This window comes from Pogoniulus pusillus, chromosome 6 (genome assembly GCF_015220805.1).
Source record: "Pogoniulus pusillus isolate bPogPus1 chromosome 6, bPogPus1.pri, whole genome shotgun sequence".
Lineage (NCBI taxonomy): Eukaryota > Metazoa > Chordata > Aves > Piciformes > Lybiidae > Pogoniulus > Pogoniulus pusillus.
This window is the reverse complement of record NC_087269.1, coordinates 24,666,078-24,685,610: the sequence shown is the minus strand read 5'-3', so window position 1 is coordinate 24,685,610 and position 19,533 is coordinate 24,666,078. Positions and strand designations below refer to the sequence as shown.

Here is a 19,533-nt window from a genome sequence, read left to right as displayed (position 1 = left end):
GCAGATTTACCTCTCCAGATGAGTGCACAAAGCAACAACTGAGCTCACTTCTCTGAAGCCCTCCCTGCACAGCAGACACCGTTTAGAAAGTACAGGCCATGGCCAACAGGAGATAGCCTTTTACTCAGGAAAGAAAAATCAAACTCATATTCTCCAATTTCCACTCCAAGCTTTCCTCTCATCTGCTGAGGCAGTTGGCTGCTTTGTTTTCCCCATGTGCTGCAGGGAAGTGCACTTCAGCCTACAGAGCAATCCGGAGAAAATGGGATGGAGGCCCTGAAAAAGGCTGAGCAGTCTCCAGGTCACCAACACAAACAGATCATACCCCACACTTTGAGGTCCTCTAAAAAGGAGCACAGCATGAGGAAGGCTTACAGCAAGGAGGAGATGGTCTTGGAGAAACAGAGAGATGAGCAGACAGTGAGGGGGCTGAGACAAGACTGAAGGAGAGAGTTCAGGGGGTTGTGATCAGGGGGGCAGAGTCCAGTCAGAGGCTTGTAGTGATGTGCCCTCTGGGTCAGATCTGGGTACAGTCCTGTTCAACATCTTCATCAAGGATCTAGATGATGTGATGCAGTGATCTCTCCCCCAGTTCACTGCTGGCTCAGCACTGGGAGCAGAGCCTGACACCCCTCAGGCTGTGCTGCCATCCAGCCAGACCTGGGCAGGCTGCAGAGCTGGGCACAGGCAACCTCAGGCAGTTCAAGAAGGGCAAAGGTAGGATCCTGCCCCTGGGGAGGGACAACCTCCTGCAGCAGGACAGCTGAGGGAAGACCTGCTGGGGAGAAAGACCTGGGAGTGCTTGGGGACAGCAATTCCCCATCAGCCAGCAAAGTGACCTCGTGGCCAAGAAGGCCAATGTGGTGCATGGAGATGAGTGTGGCTAGCAAGGCAAGGAAGGTTCTCCTCACCCTCTGCTCTGCCCTGGGCAGGCCACAGATGGAGTCCTGCACCCACTTCTGGGCTCCTCAGTTGCAGAAAGACAGGAAACTGCCAGAGAGGGTCCAGGGCAGGCTGCAAAGCTGCTGAGGGGCCTGAAGCAGCTCTGTGAGCAGCAAAGGCTGAGAGCCCTGGGGCTGAGAGCCTGCAGAAGAGCAGCCCCAGAGGGCAGCTGAGCAATGCTCAGCAAGAGCTAAAGGAGCTGTGGGGGGCAAGAGGCTGGGGCCAGGCTCTTGTCAGGGGTGACCAGTGATGTTCAGGCTCCATTCTCAGCACCTGGTAGCCCTCAGTCCTGTTTTGCCTGTCTGTGAGCTGAGTGATCTGAAAGCAGCCCACAGGTTCTTGTGATTTCAGGTGTAGTGGGTCTGTTTCTCTCTCTCTTCTCATATTTTGTACTGGGAATTAAGAGGGGGAACCAAGGCAATTCTGATGCAGCAAAAAGGATCATTCCTGTGCCTTAAAGGTCTTGAAGGGAATTGATACAGATGCTGTATGGAAGCCTGGAGGAAATGTGGAGCATGATCTCCCCAGCATACAGCATTTCCCCAGGACCAAGCAAGCCAAAAAGTATCACAGTATCACAGTATCACCAAGGTTGGAAGAGACCTCACAGATCATCCAGATCATCAAGTCCAACCCTTTACCACAGAGCTCAAGGCTAGACCATGGCACCAAGTGCCACGTCCAATCCTGCCTTGAACAGTCCCAGGGACGGCGACTCCACCACCTCCCCGGGCAGCCCATTCCAGTGCCCAATGACTCTCTCAGTGAAGAACTTTCTCCTCACCTCGAGCCGAAATCTCCCCTGGCGCAGCCTGAGGCTGTGTCCTCTCGTTCTGGTGCTGGCCACCTGAGAGAAGAGAGCAACCTCCTCCTGGCCACAACCTCCCCTCAGGTAGGTGTAGACAGCAATAAGGTCACCCCTGAGCCTCCTCTTCTCCAGGCTAAACAATCCCAGCTCCCTCAGCCTCTCCTCGTAGGGCTGTGCTCAAGGCCTCTGCAACTGCTGATCAGAACAGAAAATCAGAGAATCATTATGGCCAAAAAGGTCCTTTAAGATCATCAAGTCCAACATTCTCCCCAACAGCTTCATGTCCACTAGACCATATAACCCAAGTGCTACACCTGCATGTTCCCTGAACACCTCCAGGCATGGGCACTCCACCACCTCTCTGGGCAGCCTCTTCCAATCCTTGACCACTCTTGCAGAAGACATTTTTCCTCAGCTCCAACCTAACCTTCCACTGGCACAACTTCAGTACATTTTGGGGCTGTTTAGCTTGAAGAACATGAAGTTGAGACAAGACTTCCTTGCTGTCTATAACTGCCTGAAGAGACATTGTGGAGAGGCTGCTGCTGGGCTCTTCTCACAAGTGACTGAAGATAGAACTTTGAAGGGGGAATGGCCTCAAGCTGAGGCTGGGGAGGTTTAGATTGGACGTTAGGAAAAAAGTTTTTCATGGAGAGAGTCAGGGACTCGGTCCCACTTGGTCAGGGACTGGAATGAGCTGCCCAGGGAGGTGGAGGAGTCACCCAGCCTGGCTGTGTTTCAGGGTGGTTTGGATGTGGTGCTTGGGGCTATGGTTTGAGGTGAATCTTGTAGAGCAGGGTTGCAGGTTGGACTTGGTGCTCCTGAGGGGCTTTGCCCACCTGAGTGTTTCTGTAATTCTGTGATTCCTCTTAACCTATCCTTAGTTATTTTGGAGAAGATGCCAGCAGTGGCCTCAGCAATACAGCTTCCCAACCATGCCAAGTGCAACATGAAATGGTCTGGAATTTCAAGCACTGCTGACTAGGTCTCAAAAGGCTCCTCCAACCTACATGAAGAGTTCAACCACCCATCAAGATCCTGCCTTCCTGGGACATTACAGAGGCACTCACATCTGACACTGCTGCCTTGAGCACCTTGAAGACATCTGCTTTCAGTGCAGAAGCCACTTCAGCCTAACCCACATTTCCAACCTTGTCATCACCAAATCTGCTGGCTTCATGTGGCTGCGATTCAAAGGACTGCACCACCAAAATGCTGTCACGGGGCAGAAAGCTGAAAGAAGGAGAAACAGGTTGGGTTTGATCAAACTACCACTGAGGAAGTCCTCCAGAGCTCACACTGAATCACAGAATCCTAGAATCAGTCAGGGTTGGAAGGGACCACAAGGATCAGACAGTTCCAACCCCCTCCCATGCCCAGGGACACCCTACCCTAGAGCAGGCTGCACACAGCCTCAGCCAGCCTGGCCTCAAACACCTCCAGCCATGGGGCCTCAACCATCTCCCTGGGCAACCCATTCCAGCCTCTCACCACTCTCATGCTCAACAACTTCCTCCTCACCTCCAGCCTCACTCTCCCCACCTCCAGCTTTGCTCCATTCCCCCCAGTCCTGGCACTCCCTCACAGCCTCAAAAGTCCCTCCCCACCTCCAGCTTTGCTCCATTCCCCCCAGTCCTGGCACTCCCTCACAGCCTCAAAAGTCCCTCCACAGCTTTTTTGTATCCCCCTTCAGATGCTGGAAGGCCACCAGAAGGTCACCTGGGAGCCTCCTCTTCTCCAAACTCAACAGCCCCAACTCTTTCAGTCTGTCCTCACAGCAGAGCTGCTCCAGCCCTCTGAGCATCCTCCTGGCCCTGCTCTGGACACGCTCCAGTATCTCCACGTCCCTCTTGTCCCAGGGGCTCCAGAACTGGATGCAGTACACCAGGTGGGGTCTCAGCAGAATGGCACAGAATGGCAGAGGTTGGAAGGGACCTCTGGGAATCATCCAGCCCAATCCCTCTGCCAGAGCAGGGTCATGCAGGGCAGGTCACATAGGAACACATCCAGATGAGGCCTGAAAGTCTCTAGAGGACCTCTCTGGGCAGCCTGCTCCAGGAGTCTGCCACCCTCACACCAAACAAGTTTTTGTTCATGTTGAGGTGGGAGTTCTGGGCTCCAGCTTGTGCCCACTGCCCCTTGTGCTATCACAGCACAGCACTGACAAGAGTCTGGACCCTTCTTTATGCCCTCCCACCCTGCAGGTATTGATCGGATCTCCTCCAAGGCTGCTCCTCTCCAGACTGATGACCCTAGGTGTCTTAGAGGCCTCCCAAGCCTCCCTCAGAGCTGTCTGAGAGCTCTCAAATAATCACTACACCTGCAGAGCAGAAGGTAGAGCAGCTGCTTCCTGCCTGACTGCAGCAGGGACCACGTCTGGCACCACACAGAGCTAAATGTCCTTGTCCCAGTGCCACACAGAACATCCCTGCGGTCATAGCTCCTGGATAACAGGCTCTGGTCTCCAGGCTGGCCAAAGAAGCCCTCCACGAGGAGGGGACTCCACCACCTCCCTGGGCAGCCTGTGCCAGTCCCTGACCACTCTTGCTGTGAAGAAATGTTTCCTCCTCTCCAACCTAATCCTCCCCTGGCACAATTTCAGTCCATTTCCTCTCCATCTCTCACCTCAACGTGGGCCAGGCTCTCCCCAGCCTCACTGTCCAACATCCCCCCTTGCCCTGCCCCAGCAGCCTCTGCTCAAAACTGTCCCCAGCTCTCTGCTGGGCCCCTTGAAGCACTGCAAGGCCTCCAGAAGCTCTGCCTGGAGCCTTCTCCTCTGCAGGCTGAACAAGCCCAACTCTGCCAGCCTGGCCTCACAGCAGAGCCCTACCAGCCCTGCCAGCACTGCTGTGGCCTCCTCTAGCCCTGCTCCAACAGGTCCCTGTCTCTGCTGAGCACTCCAGAGCTGGCTCTAGCACTGCAGGGGGGGTCTCAGCAGAGCCCAGCAGAGGGGCAGAATCCCCTCCCTGCCCCTGCTGCCCACACTGCTGTGGACCAGCCCAGGGCAGGCTGAGGCTGGGCTGGCAGTGCTTGGTGCTGCCTCATCTCCAGCTTTGCTCCCCAAAGTCTTTCTCCTCAGAGCTGCTCTTGGCTTGGATCAACACTGGGGAACTGTCCCAGCCCAGGTGCCCTTGGCCTTGCTGAGCCCCATGAAGTTCAGGGAGTCCACTTCTCAGCGCAATGAGTTCTCCTCTTTGCTCAGCCACTGTCATCATCTCAGGGAAGACTAAACACAGGAACAAACCAAGCCGGCCTGGCTGGGTAACCTTCAACTCCACTTCAAGCCCACATCAGAGAGCCAGGCCACAGCATTCCAGACAGTTTGTGTGAGGAGCAGGAAACACCTGCTAGAAACATGCTCAGACAACAAGTGCAAAAGGGGAACCAGCCAGGAAGCTGCAGAGCTGTGAGCAGTCCAGCCAGGGCCTGCCTTTCAGCCAGGTCCTGCTCCAGCGCTGCTCCTAAGCAAGAGGCACAGAGCAGAGGCCAGACACCCTCACCCTGAACTACAATCCTGGAGCCAGGGAACTCATTTTCTCCTCCGAAACCAGGCACCAGCGTCCAAGTTGGGCTCTCCTTGCTCGGCAGTGGTTTCCAAGGAAACCAGGGACTGCCTGAGCCCTGCAAAACACCAGTCCTGGGCACGCTGCTGCACCACAGCCACCTCCCTCACACAGAATCTGCCCGCCAGGGGCTCCTCCAGCACTCAGCCCATCTTAGATGTTGAGGATGTCAATGCCCACATCACTCACACAAGAACCCTGCAGACCCCCAAGCACATCTCTGTCTGTGGGCGCTGGAAGGAGGAGACAGGAATGAGTTGTGTTGGGTCAGGCTCCAATCGGGCAAGTTCCTCCCTGGTCTCAGGTGAGAGATGGAGAGGAAATGGCCTGAAACAGTGGCAGGAGAGGGTTAGGCTGGAGAGGAGGAAATATTTCATTACTGCAAGGATTGGAGCAGGCTGCCCAAGGAGGTGGTGGAGTCTCCATGGCTGGAGGTGTGGTCACTGCAATTTGTGGCCATGGTTTTGTGGCCATGGTGGGATTGGGCTGATGGTTGGCCTGGATGGCCTTGGAGGGATCTCCCCATCCAACCAGTTCTGGGTTCTTTTTGGCTTTCAGAGAGACAGGGAAGTGCTGGAGAGAGTCCAGGGCAGACTGCAAAGCTGCTGAGGGGCCTGGAGCAGCTCTGTGAGCAGCAAAGGCTGAGAGCCCTGGGGCTGAGAGCCTGCAGAAGAGCAGCCCCAGAGGGCAGCTGAGCAATGCTCAGCAAGAGCTAAAGGAGCTGTGGGGGGCAGGAGGCTGGGACCAGGCTCTTGTCAGTGGTGCCTGGGGCCAGGCCACGGGGCAGTGGGCACAAAGTGGAAGGTTCCATGTGAGCAGGAGGAGAAAGTTGTTTGTTGTGAGAGTGCTGGAGGCCTGGAGCAGGCTGCCCAGAGAGGTTGTGAAGTGTCCTTGTGTGGAGAGCTTCCAACTGCCCGTGGGCATTGTGCTCCTGGGCAAGCTGCTGTGGGTGCCCTGGGCAGGGGGTTGGGCTGGGTGATATCCAGAGGACCTTCCAACCCCACCATCCTGGGAATTCCAAAGATTCTAATTCAAAAGCAAAGCTTTCCAGGCAGACACCTTAAGAGAAGGGTTGTAGGACTTGTGAAAGCTCAGCAGCCTATGGAACCTCAGCCAAGCAGGAGAGCCAAGGAAACAGCCTCCCATCAAATCTCTGTGGCCTTCTGGACCCCCTAAGAAGAACTTTTCTCCCCTCTCCTCCAGTTCTGCACCTGCTGAAGCTGAGGGAGACTTTCACAGTCAGAAAGCCTTCCTGTACCTGACCTGGGACCTCATTGCTTGTGGATTTTAAAGGACTTTCCACCTACAGCAGTCACCTAGGATGGATGACATCAAGTTGTGTGGCAGTGGTGATCTGGTGGAGGGTAGGGAGGCTCTGCAGAGGGATCTGCCCAGGCTGGATCCATGGGATGAGGTAGAATCATATCATATCATAGAATCATATCGTAGAATCAACCAGGTTGGAAGAGACCTCTAAGATCATCCAGTCCAACCTAGCACCCAGCCCTATGCAATCAACTAGACCATGGCACTAAGTGCCTCATCCAAGCTTTTCTTGAACACCCCCAGGGACAGTGCCTCCACCACCTCCCTGGGCAGCCCATTCCAATGCCAATCACTCTCTCTGTGAAGAACTTCTTCCTAACATCCAGCCTATACCTACCCTGGCACAACTTGAGACTGTGTCCCCTTGTTCTATTGCTGGTTGCCTGGGAGAAGAGGCCACCCCCCACCTGGCTACAATGCCCCTTCAGGTAGTTGTAGACAGTAATAAGATCACCCCTGAGCCTCCTCGTCTCCAGACTAAACAACCCCAGCTCCCTCAGACTCTCCTCATAGGCTTTGTGTTCCAGGCCCCTCACCAGCTTTGTTGCCCTTCTCTGGACATGTTCCAGCACCTCAACATCTTTCTTGAATTGAGGGGCCCAAAACTGGACATTATATGAAGTTCAACAAGGCCAAGTATGAGGTCCTGTACTTGGGTCACAATAACCTTATGAAGGTTTCAGGCTTGGGGCAGAGTGGCTGAAAACTGCCCAGCAGAAAAGGACCTGGAGGTGCTAGCAGACAGCAGCTGAAGATGAGCCAGGGTGTGCCCAGGTGGCCAAGAAGGCCACCAGCATCCTGGCCTGCCCAGGGAGGTGGTTGAATGCCCATCCCTGGAGGTGTTTCCCAGAGGCAGAGCTGTGGTGCTTAGCCCCAGCCTTGGCAGAGTTAGAGAATGGTTGGACAGGATGCTCTAAAAGGGCTTTCCCCACCCAAGTGATTCTCCCCTCCAAAATCAGGCTGGCCAGCCTGCTCTAGAGTAGGGTGTCCCTGCCCATGGATGGGAAGTTGGAACTAGATGATCCTTGTGGTTCCTCCCAAGCCTGACTGATGCTATGATTCTAAAACTCTTTCTTTCTGCATGTAACAGTTTCTGAAGAGCACTGCTGTGCTTTCACCAATGCTGTATCTCCACTGCCCGGCCAAAGTTCCTCTCCACAAGCTGCAGAAGACCAGAGCAGGCTCTCCTGCTTACTGCTGCTATGCAGAACCCAACAACATTGAAGCTGCAGCACTGCCATTCCTCACCACAGCAAGAGGCAGACAAAACATGACAAACCAGGTGGCCTCAACAGCTTGGTCCTCTCAACTGGCTCCTGTTTCCATTTAAATAAAGCACCTCAGGGTCCTGAGAGCATCTATCAAGCACAAACATTACCTGACTGAACAAGTGGATGCAGAGCTGACCCCAACTCAAGGCACCAGCATAGAAAAATCTTTATTATGAAATGACAGAATGGGTTGGGTTGGGAGGGACCTCAAAGCCTATTCAGCTTCAACCCCCTGCCATGGGCAGGGACACCTCCCATCAGCACAGCTTGCTCAAGGCCTCATCCAGCCTGGTTGAGAACACCTCCAGGCAGGGGGCAGCCACAGGCTCCCTGGGCAACCTGTGCCAGTGTCTCCCCACTCTCACTCAAAACAATTTCTTCCTCATCTCCACTCTCAGTCTCCTCTCTTCCAGCTCAAAGCCATTGTCCCTCAGCCTGGCACTCCTGGCCCTTGTCCAAAGTCCTTCCCCAGCTCTCCTGTAGCCCCTTTAGCTACTGGGAGACTTCTCTAGGGTTTGCCTGAAGCCTTCTCCAGCCTCAACAGCTCCAACTCTTCCAATCTGTCCCATTAGGGGAGGTTCTCCAAGCCTCTGATCACCTTTGTGGCCTCCTCTGGACCTGATCCATCAGTTTCATGTCCCTCTTGTGCTGGAAGCACTAGAAATGGGTGCCATCCTCTGCTCAGTAACCACTGTAATTATTCCTTACTACCACTAGTAATGGCTTCACAGAGAGCCTGGCTGGTAGCAACCACTCACTCCCCACCTCCCAGGACATCAAGGAGCAAGTCACATAGTTGGGCTGCTCACGTGGAGGAAAGCCCCAGTCACCAACAGCACTAAGGCCAAGGCTGTCAAAGGAGAGTGAAATGGCCTTGGCTTGTTGGTACTCACTACTCTCCTCTGCCACTCTGCTAGAAAAAAGCTCTGTCAGGAAGCAGATCAACCTGCACAACACAGCCTCAGTACCTGCCAAGTACCATGGAGATTTCTCTCAGCCCTGCAGCAGGAATCCAAGCGAAACAAGTAGGGTGTTTGGAGAGCTGAGAGAGGAGACAGCTCAGGAGGCAGCTCCAACAATCTGCCTTGGCCTGAGAATGGAGCTGCTGGGTAAGCAACAGGTGCCACAGACCTGGCTGCAAGAAGTCCACGACTGTCCTTCCCAGCATCCAGAAGCTTCTCCATGCACATCTGCCAGCTGTAGCCGAGCAAAAAACCCCAGAAGGGTTGAGTGGCAGCATGCTGCAAAAAAAAGAGCAAGGAGAAAGTAACCCCCACCCCTTGACAGCCACCAAGAGCAGTCAGTAGCGGGTACCATGCCCTCGAGAGGAGGAGCTGCTTTACTGTGAGGGTAACAGAACCCTGGAGCAGGCTGCCCAGAGAGGTTGTGGAGCATTCTTCTCTGGAGCCTTTCAAGACCTATCCAGATGAGTTCCGTATGACCTGCCCTGGGTATCCTGCCTTGGCAGGGGGGCTGGACTCAGTGATCTCTGGAGGTCCCTTCCAACTCCCACCATTTTGTGATTTTCCAAGGAAAACTCTCCTCAGCAGGAACCTAAGGCTGATCATTCCTCAAGGCAATGTTCCTGGCCACATCTCAAATTGGTTGGTCAATCTTTCCTCAAAGACCTACTTCCAGTGGAGAGAAGATGCCCAATCACTACTCATAGAATCACAGAATCAAGCAGGTTGGAAGAGACCTCCAAGCTCAGCCAGCCCAACCTAGCACCCAGCCCTGCCCAATCAACCAGACCATGGCACTAAGTGCCCCAGCCAGCCTTGGCTTCAACACCTCCAGACACAGCCACTCCACCACCTCCCTGGGCAGCCCATTCCAATGCCAATCACTCTCTCTGACAACAACTTCCTCCTCACATCCAGCCTAGACCTCAACACATCGGTGAAGTCCTAATCCTAAACTCTTAAGCCCAACCAAAAAACCCACTGGCATTAATCATGGAATTGTTTTGGCTGCAAAAGCCCTCCAAGGTCATCCAGTCCAACCATCAACCCAACACCACCGTGGCCATTAAACCACGTCCCCAGGTGCCACTGCCACACCTTTCTTGAACACCTCCAGGGACGGGGACTCCAGCACCTCCCTGATGGGTGTAGATGTTCAGTCAAGACTTAGCAGATCCTTCTAGGCTCATAAATTCTTCCCCAGAAGATTGTTAAGCAACATTCAGATGTATTCGGTCTTGTGTCACATCACAAAACCTCCAATCACAGCAGGTAACTGCTCTCAGTGCCAATGACAAATGCATTTCTTGGAGTTCACCATACTAAACTACACCTTGATGCCAACCACAGACCACCACATCCCTTGTTGTTGACTGCAGCTGATAAAGTGTTTTTTGCAGCACAAGACCACCACCAGAAAGTCACAGAGTTATAGGCCACCATCTCCCCTCTGGTTTCACAGCTCTTATCCAACATTCAGGATACTATCACTGTGGGAGGTTGTTTTAGCTTCTGAGCTCAGAACCCAAAATCCCAGACTCCCAGCATGGTGACACTGGAAGGCACATTTAAAGGTCATCCAATCCAACTCCCCTGCCACAGCAGCTTGCCAAGGAGAACAATGCCCAGGGGCAGTTGGAAGCTCTCCACACAAGGAGACTCCACAGCCTCTCCGGGCAGCCTGCTCCACGCCTCCAGCACCCTCACAACAAACAACTTTCTCCTCCTGCTCACATGGAACCTCCTGGATGCCACTTTGTGCCCACTGCCCCTTGGCCTGGCCCTGGGCACCACTGACAAGAGCCTGGCCCCAGCCTCTTGCCCCTCACAGCTCCTTTAGCTCTTGCTGAGCATTGCTCAGCTGCCCTCTGGGGCTGCTCTTCTGCAGGCTCTCAGCCCCAGGGCTCTCAGCCTTTGCTGCTCACAGAGCTGCTCCAGGCCCCTCAGCAGCTTTGCAGCCTGCCCTGGACCCTCTCTGGCAGTTTCCTGTCTTTCTGCAACTGAGGAGCCCAGAACTGGACTCAGGACTCCAGGTGTCGCCTGACTAGAGCAGAGCAGGAGGAGAACCTCCCTTGTCCTCTCTCCAGCAGTTCCCTGTCTCCCTTGACATGAGGAGCCCAGAAGTGGCCCCAGGACTCCAGAAGTGGCCTGAATCCCATTGAGTAGAAGGGTAGGAGAACTTCTCTGGACCTGCTGGCCACACTCTTCTTAATACACCAAATCCTGTCAGCCATCATGTTCCAGAGGTGGAACTCTGTTGGAAAGATCCTCCAAAGGATTCCAGATAGAGGGAATTACAGGATTTAAGAGAAGAGGCAGGGGTTTTGCCTTGGGCTGGGTTTTGCCGTGAGCTGGATTGGGCTTTGCTTGGGCTGGGTTCTTCAGAACTCTGCTTTGAGACTTCTAACTAGCAAAGGGCTCCTGGGCAGCAGGGTGTAGACACCAGGTCTGAGCAGCAGCAGGTTAAGTGCACACAAACTCTTCAAATGCTGCTCTGGGGAGCTGAGGACCATTCTGACCACTTTAGAAGACACCTGCAGCCCACAGCAGATGTGCACATTGGCCATGAAAGAGCCAGTGTGGCGGCTGAAGGAATTTGGTTCCACCTCTTGCACTTCAGTTGTACTTCCTCAGGCTATGCAACCAAGCCACTTTTTTTTTTTTAACTCCTAACTACAACTCCTCCCCAAATCCAATCTCTGGAATTCTGCCACATTCCTCAGCCTTAGACTCAAAGCACTCCTAAAGGCTGTGAACTCAACAAAAAACAAGTCATTTTTTTCTCTATTCTCAATGTCTTCTACAACTGGCAAAACATTTTGCAGTTATCTCTCTGAGGCTCCCACCACCAAGGACTTCAGATCTCTCGACTCTCATCACCTCTCCATTTGACTTTGCATCCTGCTCCTACCTTTGTTTTCTCTACTTTCCACCAGCTCCAGGCGAGGGCTGACCTGCTGTGAAGCAGCTCTGTGGAAAAAGACCTGGGAGTGTTGGTGGGCATGGTCCCCATGAGCCAGAAACGTGGGCCAAGGTCAGTGGTGTCCTGGAGTGCATGAAGAAAAGTGGGCAGCAGCTCAAGGAACATTCTCTTAACCCTCTATTCTGGCCACGTCTGGAACACTGGCTACAGTTCTGGGATTTACAGCTGAAGACAGACAAGACTGCAGAGAGTCCAGGGCAGGCTGCAAAGCTGCTGAGGGGCCTGGAGCAGCTCTGAGAGCAGCAAAGGCTGAGAGCCCTGGGGCTGAGAGCCTGCAGAAGAGCAGCCCCAGAGGGCAGCTAAAGGAGCTGTGGGGGGCAAGAGGCTGGGGCCAGGCTCTTGTCAGTGGTGCCCAGGGCCAAGACAAGGGGCAATGGGCACAAAGTGGAAGTCAGGAGGTTCCATGTGAGCAGAAGGAGAAAATTGTTTGTTGTGAGGGTGCTGGAGGCCTGAAGCAGGCTAAACAGAGAGGTTGTGGAGTCTCCTTGTCTGGAGAGCTTCCAGCCTGCCCTGGACATTATGCTCCTGGGCAAGCTGTTGTCCTCATGATCACAGAACCATTTTGGTTGGAAGAGACCTCGAATATTAACAGTTATAAGCAGTTAGTAGGTCAACAGAGGTTCTCCTGCGACTCTCTCTACCTTGCTGAGGCAATATCTGAAATCTTTTGTCCAGTTCTGGGCCCTTCAGGTCAAGAAGGACCTCAGGGAACTTCAGCCCCCAAGCTGCCACAGGCAGTGGAACATCTCCTGTGAGGCCAGGCTGAGGCAGCTGGGGCTGGGAGCGGGCAGCAGAGGAGCCTGAGGGCTGCCCTCAGTGCTGTGCTGAAGATGTGCAGGGCAGTGTCAGGAGGACACAGCCAGGCTCTGCACAGGGCTGGCCCAGGGCAGCACAAGGGGCACTGGTGCCAGCTGGAGCAGAGGAGGTGTCCTGGGAACACGAGGGGAAACTTTGTCCCTGTGAGGGTGCTGGAGGCCTGGAGCAGGTTGCCCAGAGAAGTTGTGGAGTCTCCTACTCTGAAGACATTCAAATCCCACCTGGATGTGTTCCTGTGTGATCTGGTATAGGTGCCACTGCTCTGGCAGGGATTTGGCCTGGATGATCTCTGGAGGTCCCATTCTGTGATGCTGTGTGATCATGAAGCTCAACCACTAACCCAATGCTACTAAGTCACCACCAAGCCATTCCCCTCAGCATCAGGTTCACATGACCTCTCTTTGTTTCCAGCAGAATTTCTACTACTACTTCAACGACCCCTACCCATCTCCAGTCCTCTCAGGTGCTCCACCAGACCACAAGGACAGACACATCACTATTGAACTAAAACTAAATACCCATAGGCTAACAAACATGTGACTTTCCAAGTGTCCTCTTGCTGCTTCTACTTCTCTACACTGCCTGTAGACAGGCTGAAACTTTGGTGGCTTTGTCAAAACCAAAGGCTGCAGATGATCACTTCAGGAGTCACTGATAACAGGCACGAATGAAGAAGGCCAAAAAACGTCAACTCCTCCTCGGAACTTTGGTTATTTCCACCTCTACTTTGAGGTCCTCTCCATCTTAACCTCCAGCAGCAATACAGTTACCTTGCAATGTCATCAAGATTGTGTCACATTTGTTTAATGAAGACAAGGAGCTCTCCTCAACCACACAGGAGCACTGTGTGAGTCATGTTTGAGTCTGCCTGTAGATGAGCATAAGAAGATCATCAACATTTAGGCATTAATGGATCCAAACTGACCAAATCAGTTGAGCTTCCTCACTCAGTCTCCCAGGTACAGCCCACCACTAACAGAGCCAATCACCTGGATTGCACTTCCATAGACTCACAGAATGGTTTAAGTTGGAAGTGACCTCAAAGCCCATCCAGCTCCAACCCCTTGCCATGGCCAGGGACACCTCCCATCGGCACAGCTTGCTCAAGGCCTCATCCAGCCTGGCCTTCAGCACCTCCAGCCTCCCTGGGCAACCTGTGCCAGTCTCTCCCCACCCTCACTCAAACCAATTTCTTCCTCATCTCCACTCTCAGTCTCCCCTCTCCCAGCTCAAAGCCATTGTCCCTCAGCCTGGCACTCCCAGTCCTTGTCCAAAGTCCCTCCCCAGCTCTCCTGGAGCCCCTTCAGGTACTGGAAAACTGCTCTGAGGTCTGCCTGGAGCCATCTCTTCTCCAGGCCAAGCAGCCCCAACTCTCCCAGTCTATCTTCTGCAGTCCTCTGATCATCTTTGTGCCCCTCATTGTAAGAACTACAGGCAAGCAACATTCGCAGTTAATGGAACCATAGATTGGTTTGAGTTGGAAAATACCTTAAAAACCATCACATTTTCCTTAATTTTGGCATCTGCACCTCCCTTTCCATCAGGACATTCAAATTTAAAGTGCTTATCAATTACAGACGTGGGTGTAATAGCTGCAAGCACCATCAGGAAAAGACTTTGTGTCACCTCAGGAGATGTCTACCTTTGGACACAAAGGCTCAGAGGGCTTCTTGTCACCACAGCATGAGGGCTCAAACAGCAGAGCAAACACTGAAGCTGTGAGCAAGTCTCTGCTACACCTCAGTGACTAAGGTCTGAAGCTGCACATCCACTGCCGTACTTGTCATGAGTATTCGGAGCAACAACCACAGATGGTCAGACAGTCTCCAGGAACTAGCTGAAGTGGGCTGCAAAAAAGCTGGGCAGGGACTTTTTGTGTTTGGTTGGGGGGTTTTGTTATGTGCCTCTGAAAAATTGCAGGAGGTGTCAAAGATGGGGAAGGGGCTGTAGAGCTTCCAGCTTCCACATCAGGAGAAGTGTGGCCAGCAGGGTCAGGGAGGTGATCCTCCCCCTCTACTCCACTCTGCTGAGATCCCACCTGGAGTATTGCATCCAGTACTGGAGCTCCCATTACAAGAAGGATGTGGAGATGCTGGAGCACGTCCAGAGCAGGGCCAGGAGGATGCTCAGAGGGCTGGAGCAGCTCTGCTGTGAGGACAGACTGAAAGAGTTGGGACTGTGCAGGCTGGAGAAGAAGAGGCTCCCAGGTGACCTTCTTGTGCCCTTCCAGGACCTGAAGGGGACTACTAAAAAGCTGAGCAGGGACTTCTTAGGCTGTCAGGGAGTGCCAGGACTGGGGGGAATGGTGCAAAGCTGGAGGTGGGGAGAGTGAGGCTGGAGGTGAGGAGGAAGTTGTTGAGCATGAGAGTGGTGAGAGGCTGGAATGGGTTGCCCAGGGAGGGGGTTGAGGCCCCATGGCTGGAGGTGTTTCAGGCCAGGCTGGCTGAGGCTGTGTGCAGCCTGCTCTAGGGTAGGGTGTCCCTGGGCATGGCAGGGGGTTGGGACTGGCTGATCCTTGTGGTCCCTTCCAACTCTGACTGATTCTAGGATTCCAAGTACCTTCTGAAGTGAGTGCTGGATGCCACACCTGAGGCACGACCTACAGCAAGGCGGTTACAGAGCTGGGAAGCCAAATTCCAGCTTGGAAATGGTAACCGAATGTTCCAGCAGGCTGAAACATTGGCCCCTCACCCGGGGCAGCTGCTGAGACATCAAGCACTTCCCCAAGGCCCGAGGTGCTCAGTCGACACTTTGAGGGCACCAAGGGGGGACAGCACACACACAGCCCGAGAGAAGAATCAAGGGGGTTGGATGTCAGGCACCATCCTACAGTTTAACTGAGAACACGGAGCCTTATCCCGGCACAGCTACCCACCAGGCACACCTCGGCTTCCACAGAGCCCCTCCACGCCCGGGCTCCGCCAGCAGCTCGCAGGAAGCCATGTCCCCCCCCAGCACACAGCCCGGGGGGCTCCACGCTTCGGGTGGTTGCGGGGTTTCGGGGCTGGTTCGGCGGATTTTGATCCAGCCGCCTCCCTTCTGATTCCGGAGCCGCGGCCGTTCGCCTTAAAAGGGCAAAATATCTGTGCAGAAACAGCGGCGGGAAGAGGCGGGTTGAAGAGGGGGGAGCCGGCAGGCAGCAGAGCCGCCGGCGGCAGCAGCCGCCCCGCCGCACGGAGGCCGGCCCGGCCGAGAGGCCTCAGGCGGCGGCGGCGGAGCCGGCCCGTGGCGGCCGCGCTCCCCGATCGGGCAGCCCCGACGCGGCCGTTGCCAGGAGACGGCGGGTCCCCGCCATGGCGGCGGCAAAGGCCGAGGCTGCGCGGGCAGAGCAAGGCCAGCGGTACCGTCTGGCCCCGGGCCGTGACCTACCGAGGGAGACGAGCGTGTTCCGGGACAGACGAGTACATCTCAGCTGCCTGCGGGCAGCTCCCGCACGGACATCCCTAGCCAGGGCAATGGGCAGCACCTGGGCAGCGTTGCTCCCTTCCAGCAGTGCCACTCTAACAGGCAGCACCTGTGCCACTCGCCCGCCCGCCCTGCCCTCACTTCGGCCCGGCTGCCAGCCTGCGGCCGCGGCACCCTGGTCCGGGAGCTAAAGCCTGCCCTAGGGCTCCGGAGGGTCACAGCGTCGCCATGCCGAGGGCACTGCCCGCCATGTGCTCTAACAGGACCTGCAGCCCTGATCCCGCCTAAACGCCAACAGCCACGACCACCACGGCGGCTCCAGCGACCCCAGCGCTCCCCTTTAATTGCACCAGGAAGATGTCCGCCGCCAAGGAGACGTGGCTCTGGCCAGCGGCTGCAGGAGGTCGAGCCTCAGCTGTCGCAGCCGAGGGGCACAGCCCAGCAGCAGCAGGCAGGGACAGGGAAGCCCAGGGCCGGCCCCTGCCACCCTCCACAGGAAGCGAGGTGCTTCAGCAGCGCACCATCTCTCTTTGCTCTTCTTCCCTAAAGGAGCACACTGCGATTTATTGGCTAGGAAAAGACACTAAAAGGAAGGGGGAGGGAGTGGTCCTGCTCCTGCCCGGTCTCCGCTTTCTCCATTAAATCGCTATAATTTGCCTAGTCTGCGGCAGGCGTGAAACCAGGGCAGCGCATCTCCCGGGCGGGCTGGCAGCTGGAAGCCGAGGTTCCCCCCGCAACTTTCCCTCCCGGTGCACCTTCCTCAGCGGACCACGACTCTGCAACAAGCCTCTACGACTGCCTTCCCTCCCCAGCACGCCAGCGCTCTCTCGGGCAAGGCTGGCCAGAAACAGGCGAGGATGCTGCTGGCGAGCCCGGGCACCGCACCCTGCCGGGCTCCCGTTTCTCTGCCCGGGGCCGCGCTGTGAACCGCTCCCTGCAGGACACCGCTGCTCCCGAAGGGGACAGACCCCCCGCGTTCCTCCCGTCCCTTCCCGCACCGGTAAAACCCCCGAGTCCGCGATGCGCTCCGGTTCCACCCGCCGGCAGCAGCAGCAACTCCCCCACCCTGCCAAGCTCGCCGCCGAGCCTTCCTCGGCGGGATGGGGCTGGGGGTGGGGGCGAGGGCGGGTGGCTCCGAGACTAGCGGCTGTGCCTCCACCTCGGGGCTCGCTCTTACCACAAATGCCCCCCAAGCTCAGAACTCGCAACTTTCCCACCCCGGCGGCCGCGGGGCCGCTCGGGAGGGTGCGGGGCTTAGGCGGCCACGCTCCGGGACACCGCTCCGTACCCCTCCATCGCAGCAGGCAGTGCCAGCGACTCTGGGGGATGGAGGGGAAGAGGAGCCCGCTGGCTGCCCCGCTGGCAGCGAGTGGGGGAAGGGGAGGGTGCTGAAGAACGGAGCAGCGAGGGATGGAGCAGCGAAGCACGGAGCGTGGTACCCGGTGGGTACCCGGGATGACACCAGCACCACCCCCCATACACTGCTTACTGTGGACTCTTGGGGTAGAAGGGGAGGGTGACGTGGCTGAGGTCCTGGATGTCAAAGGCAGTGGGCTCGGCCGAGATCGCCTGCCGCTTGGTCCTCTGCTCGCCCTGCAAGGTGCCGGCGCTCTGCTGCTGCGCCTGCTGGGTGGCGGGCCGGATCACCGAGCGGTACTTGTCCAGCTCGTTCTGCAGCTTCTGGATCAGCTCGTCCTTCTGATCCAACTCCAGCTCCAGCTCGTCGATGAGCGCATCCCGCTGCCGCAGCTCCTCGATCTTCTCCTGCAGCGCGTACTGTAAATCCCGCAAAGTGCCCATGGTCCTGCCGCTCCGCTCGCCCCTCGCTTCTCCCGGCAACTTTCCCCTCGTTCCGGGCCGCCTGCCTCCTTCCCAGCACTTGGGCCAACTTCGCCGCCCTCCCACCCCCCACCCCCCGTAACCCCGTCCTCGGGCCCGACCCGGCCCGGCGCGGCCCCGCTACCCGCCGGGGCCCCGCCGCAGCCGGCCCTCGCCACCGGCACCGCGCTCCGGAGCCGGGGTTGTTAGGGGCGATCTGGATCCGCCTGCGTCAGGCCGGGCTGGAGAAGGAGCGGGAGAAGCACACACACACACGGAGGGGGAGGGAAGGAGGGAAGGCGGCGGGGGAGGGCGGCAGGGGCGCCTGTCGGGATGCACATGCACTCCCCGCTCCCTCCTTCCCGCTCCCCCCCGCTGCCGCCCACGGGGGCTCCCGGCGGGAGGGGATGCGGGGAAGGGGGCTGGCCGCCGGCTCCCCCCCGGGAACCCGCCGCCGAGCCCTCCCCTCCCGGCCTTTGCGAACAGGTCCGAGCCTCGGGAGATGGCTGCGCAGAGCTGCCCTCCCTGTCCCGCTTTCAGGGTGTCCCCTGCTCCCCGGCTCCTGCTCCAACCAAAGCTACTACTTTTTCGCCACACAACTTGCCGGCTTTACCTCCCGTTTACTTCTCCCCCCCCCCCCCTTCTTTTTTGAGCAACCGGTTTTCGTTGTCTTCTCCCAGCGAAGCCAGTGCCTGGCATGGCTTCTGCTCAAGCTCCAAACGCCCAGATTGTGCTGGGAATATCGGTCAAGTCCGCCTGCACTGGAAAAGCCTGTAGGCAGGGCATGTGGGGCTTGGAGCACTGAGCTCAACAACTCAACTTCCAGTATGGGAAATGGACTTCTGGTAACCCAAATTCCCTGTGGGGAAAGTGAGAACTGTGCCAAACACGGGGGGATTTTTCCCGGTGTGCAAGCATGATGCTACACACATAGGGATTTTCTGTGTGCCAACAAATATGCCACTTCTACCTGCGTCCACAGGTCCACAGCACAAAAATGATACAGAAAAGAAAAGAAAAAAGAGAGAGAATAAGCTACATAAGCTGAATTCCCTGTGCCAAGGGACTCTGATTCCTTTTGCCTTGCCCACATTTGCCAAGTGCAGAAGGGACAGCGATGTGTAACGTGGCGATGCAGCTCTTGGGCTTGGCCCTCCAGAGCTGAAGGATGGATCTCTGGGCAAGAAAATAGCCAGTCTGGGGGGGTTCCTGGTAAGACTGGAGGAGATGGGAGCAAAGCCCCCTCAGAGTCCAGCCAGAGGTCCTGCAGAATGGAGACACCCCTTTTGCTCAGATGTTTGCAGGGCAGCAGAAGCAGCTGCTGCAGTTCCCTCTCTAGGAGTTTGATTTGGGGAAGAAGAGGGGGAGGATGCAGCCATGGAGACATTTTTTGGAGGTGGGTGGTGTTTGTAGCTGCGTTAGCAGCCTGTCTAGACCTCCCATTTGGGCATTAGCTGGAAATGAGAGACATCCAAACAGAGCCTGTGGTTATGGGACTGAGCTTTTTCAGCTGGGGTTGTTGTGAGGTTTTATTTTTCGCTGTTGCATTGCTGGCACTTGGCCGAATCCAAAGTTCCAGCCTTCCACCTGCAGATGGTCTTTAGAAACCAATTTTTAAAGGGGAAAAAAAAGAAGGGAT

At 56.0% G+C, this 19,533-nt stretch overlaps 1 protein-coding gene across 1 annotated transcript in view; it reads right to left on the bottom strand.

The window, feature by feature from the left end:
* Positions 1 to 17,949, bottom strand: part of PRKG1 (protein kinase cGMP-dependent 1) — a 439,344-nt gene extending 421,395 nt beyond the window's left edge. The window contains exon 1 of the mRNA XM_064145000.1: positions 17,566 to 17,949. Within this exon, the coding sequence (XP_064001070.1) occupies positions 17,566 to 17,876 (311 nt within the window). The 5' untranslated portion in view covers positions 17,877 to 17,949. The remainder of the gene's footprint in view (positions 1 to 17,565) is intronic.
* Positions 17,950 to 19,533: the final 1,584 nt, after the last annotated feature.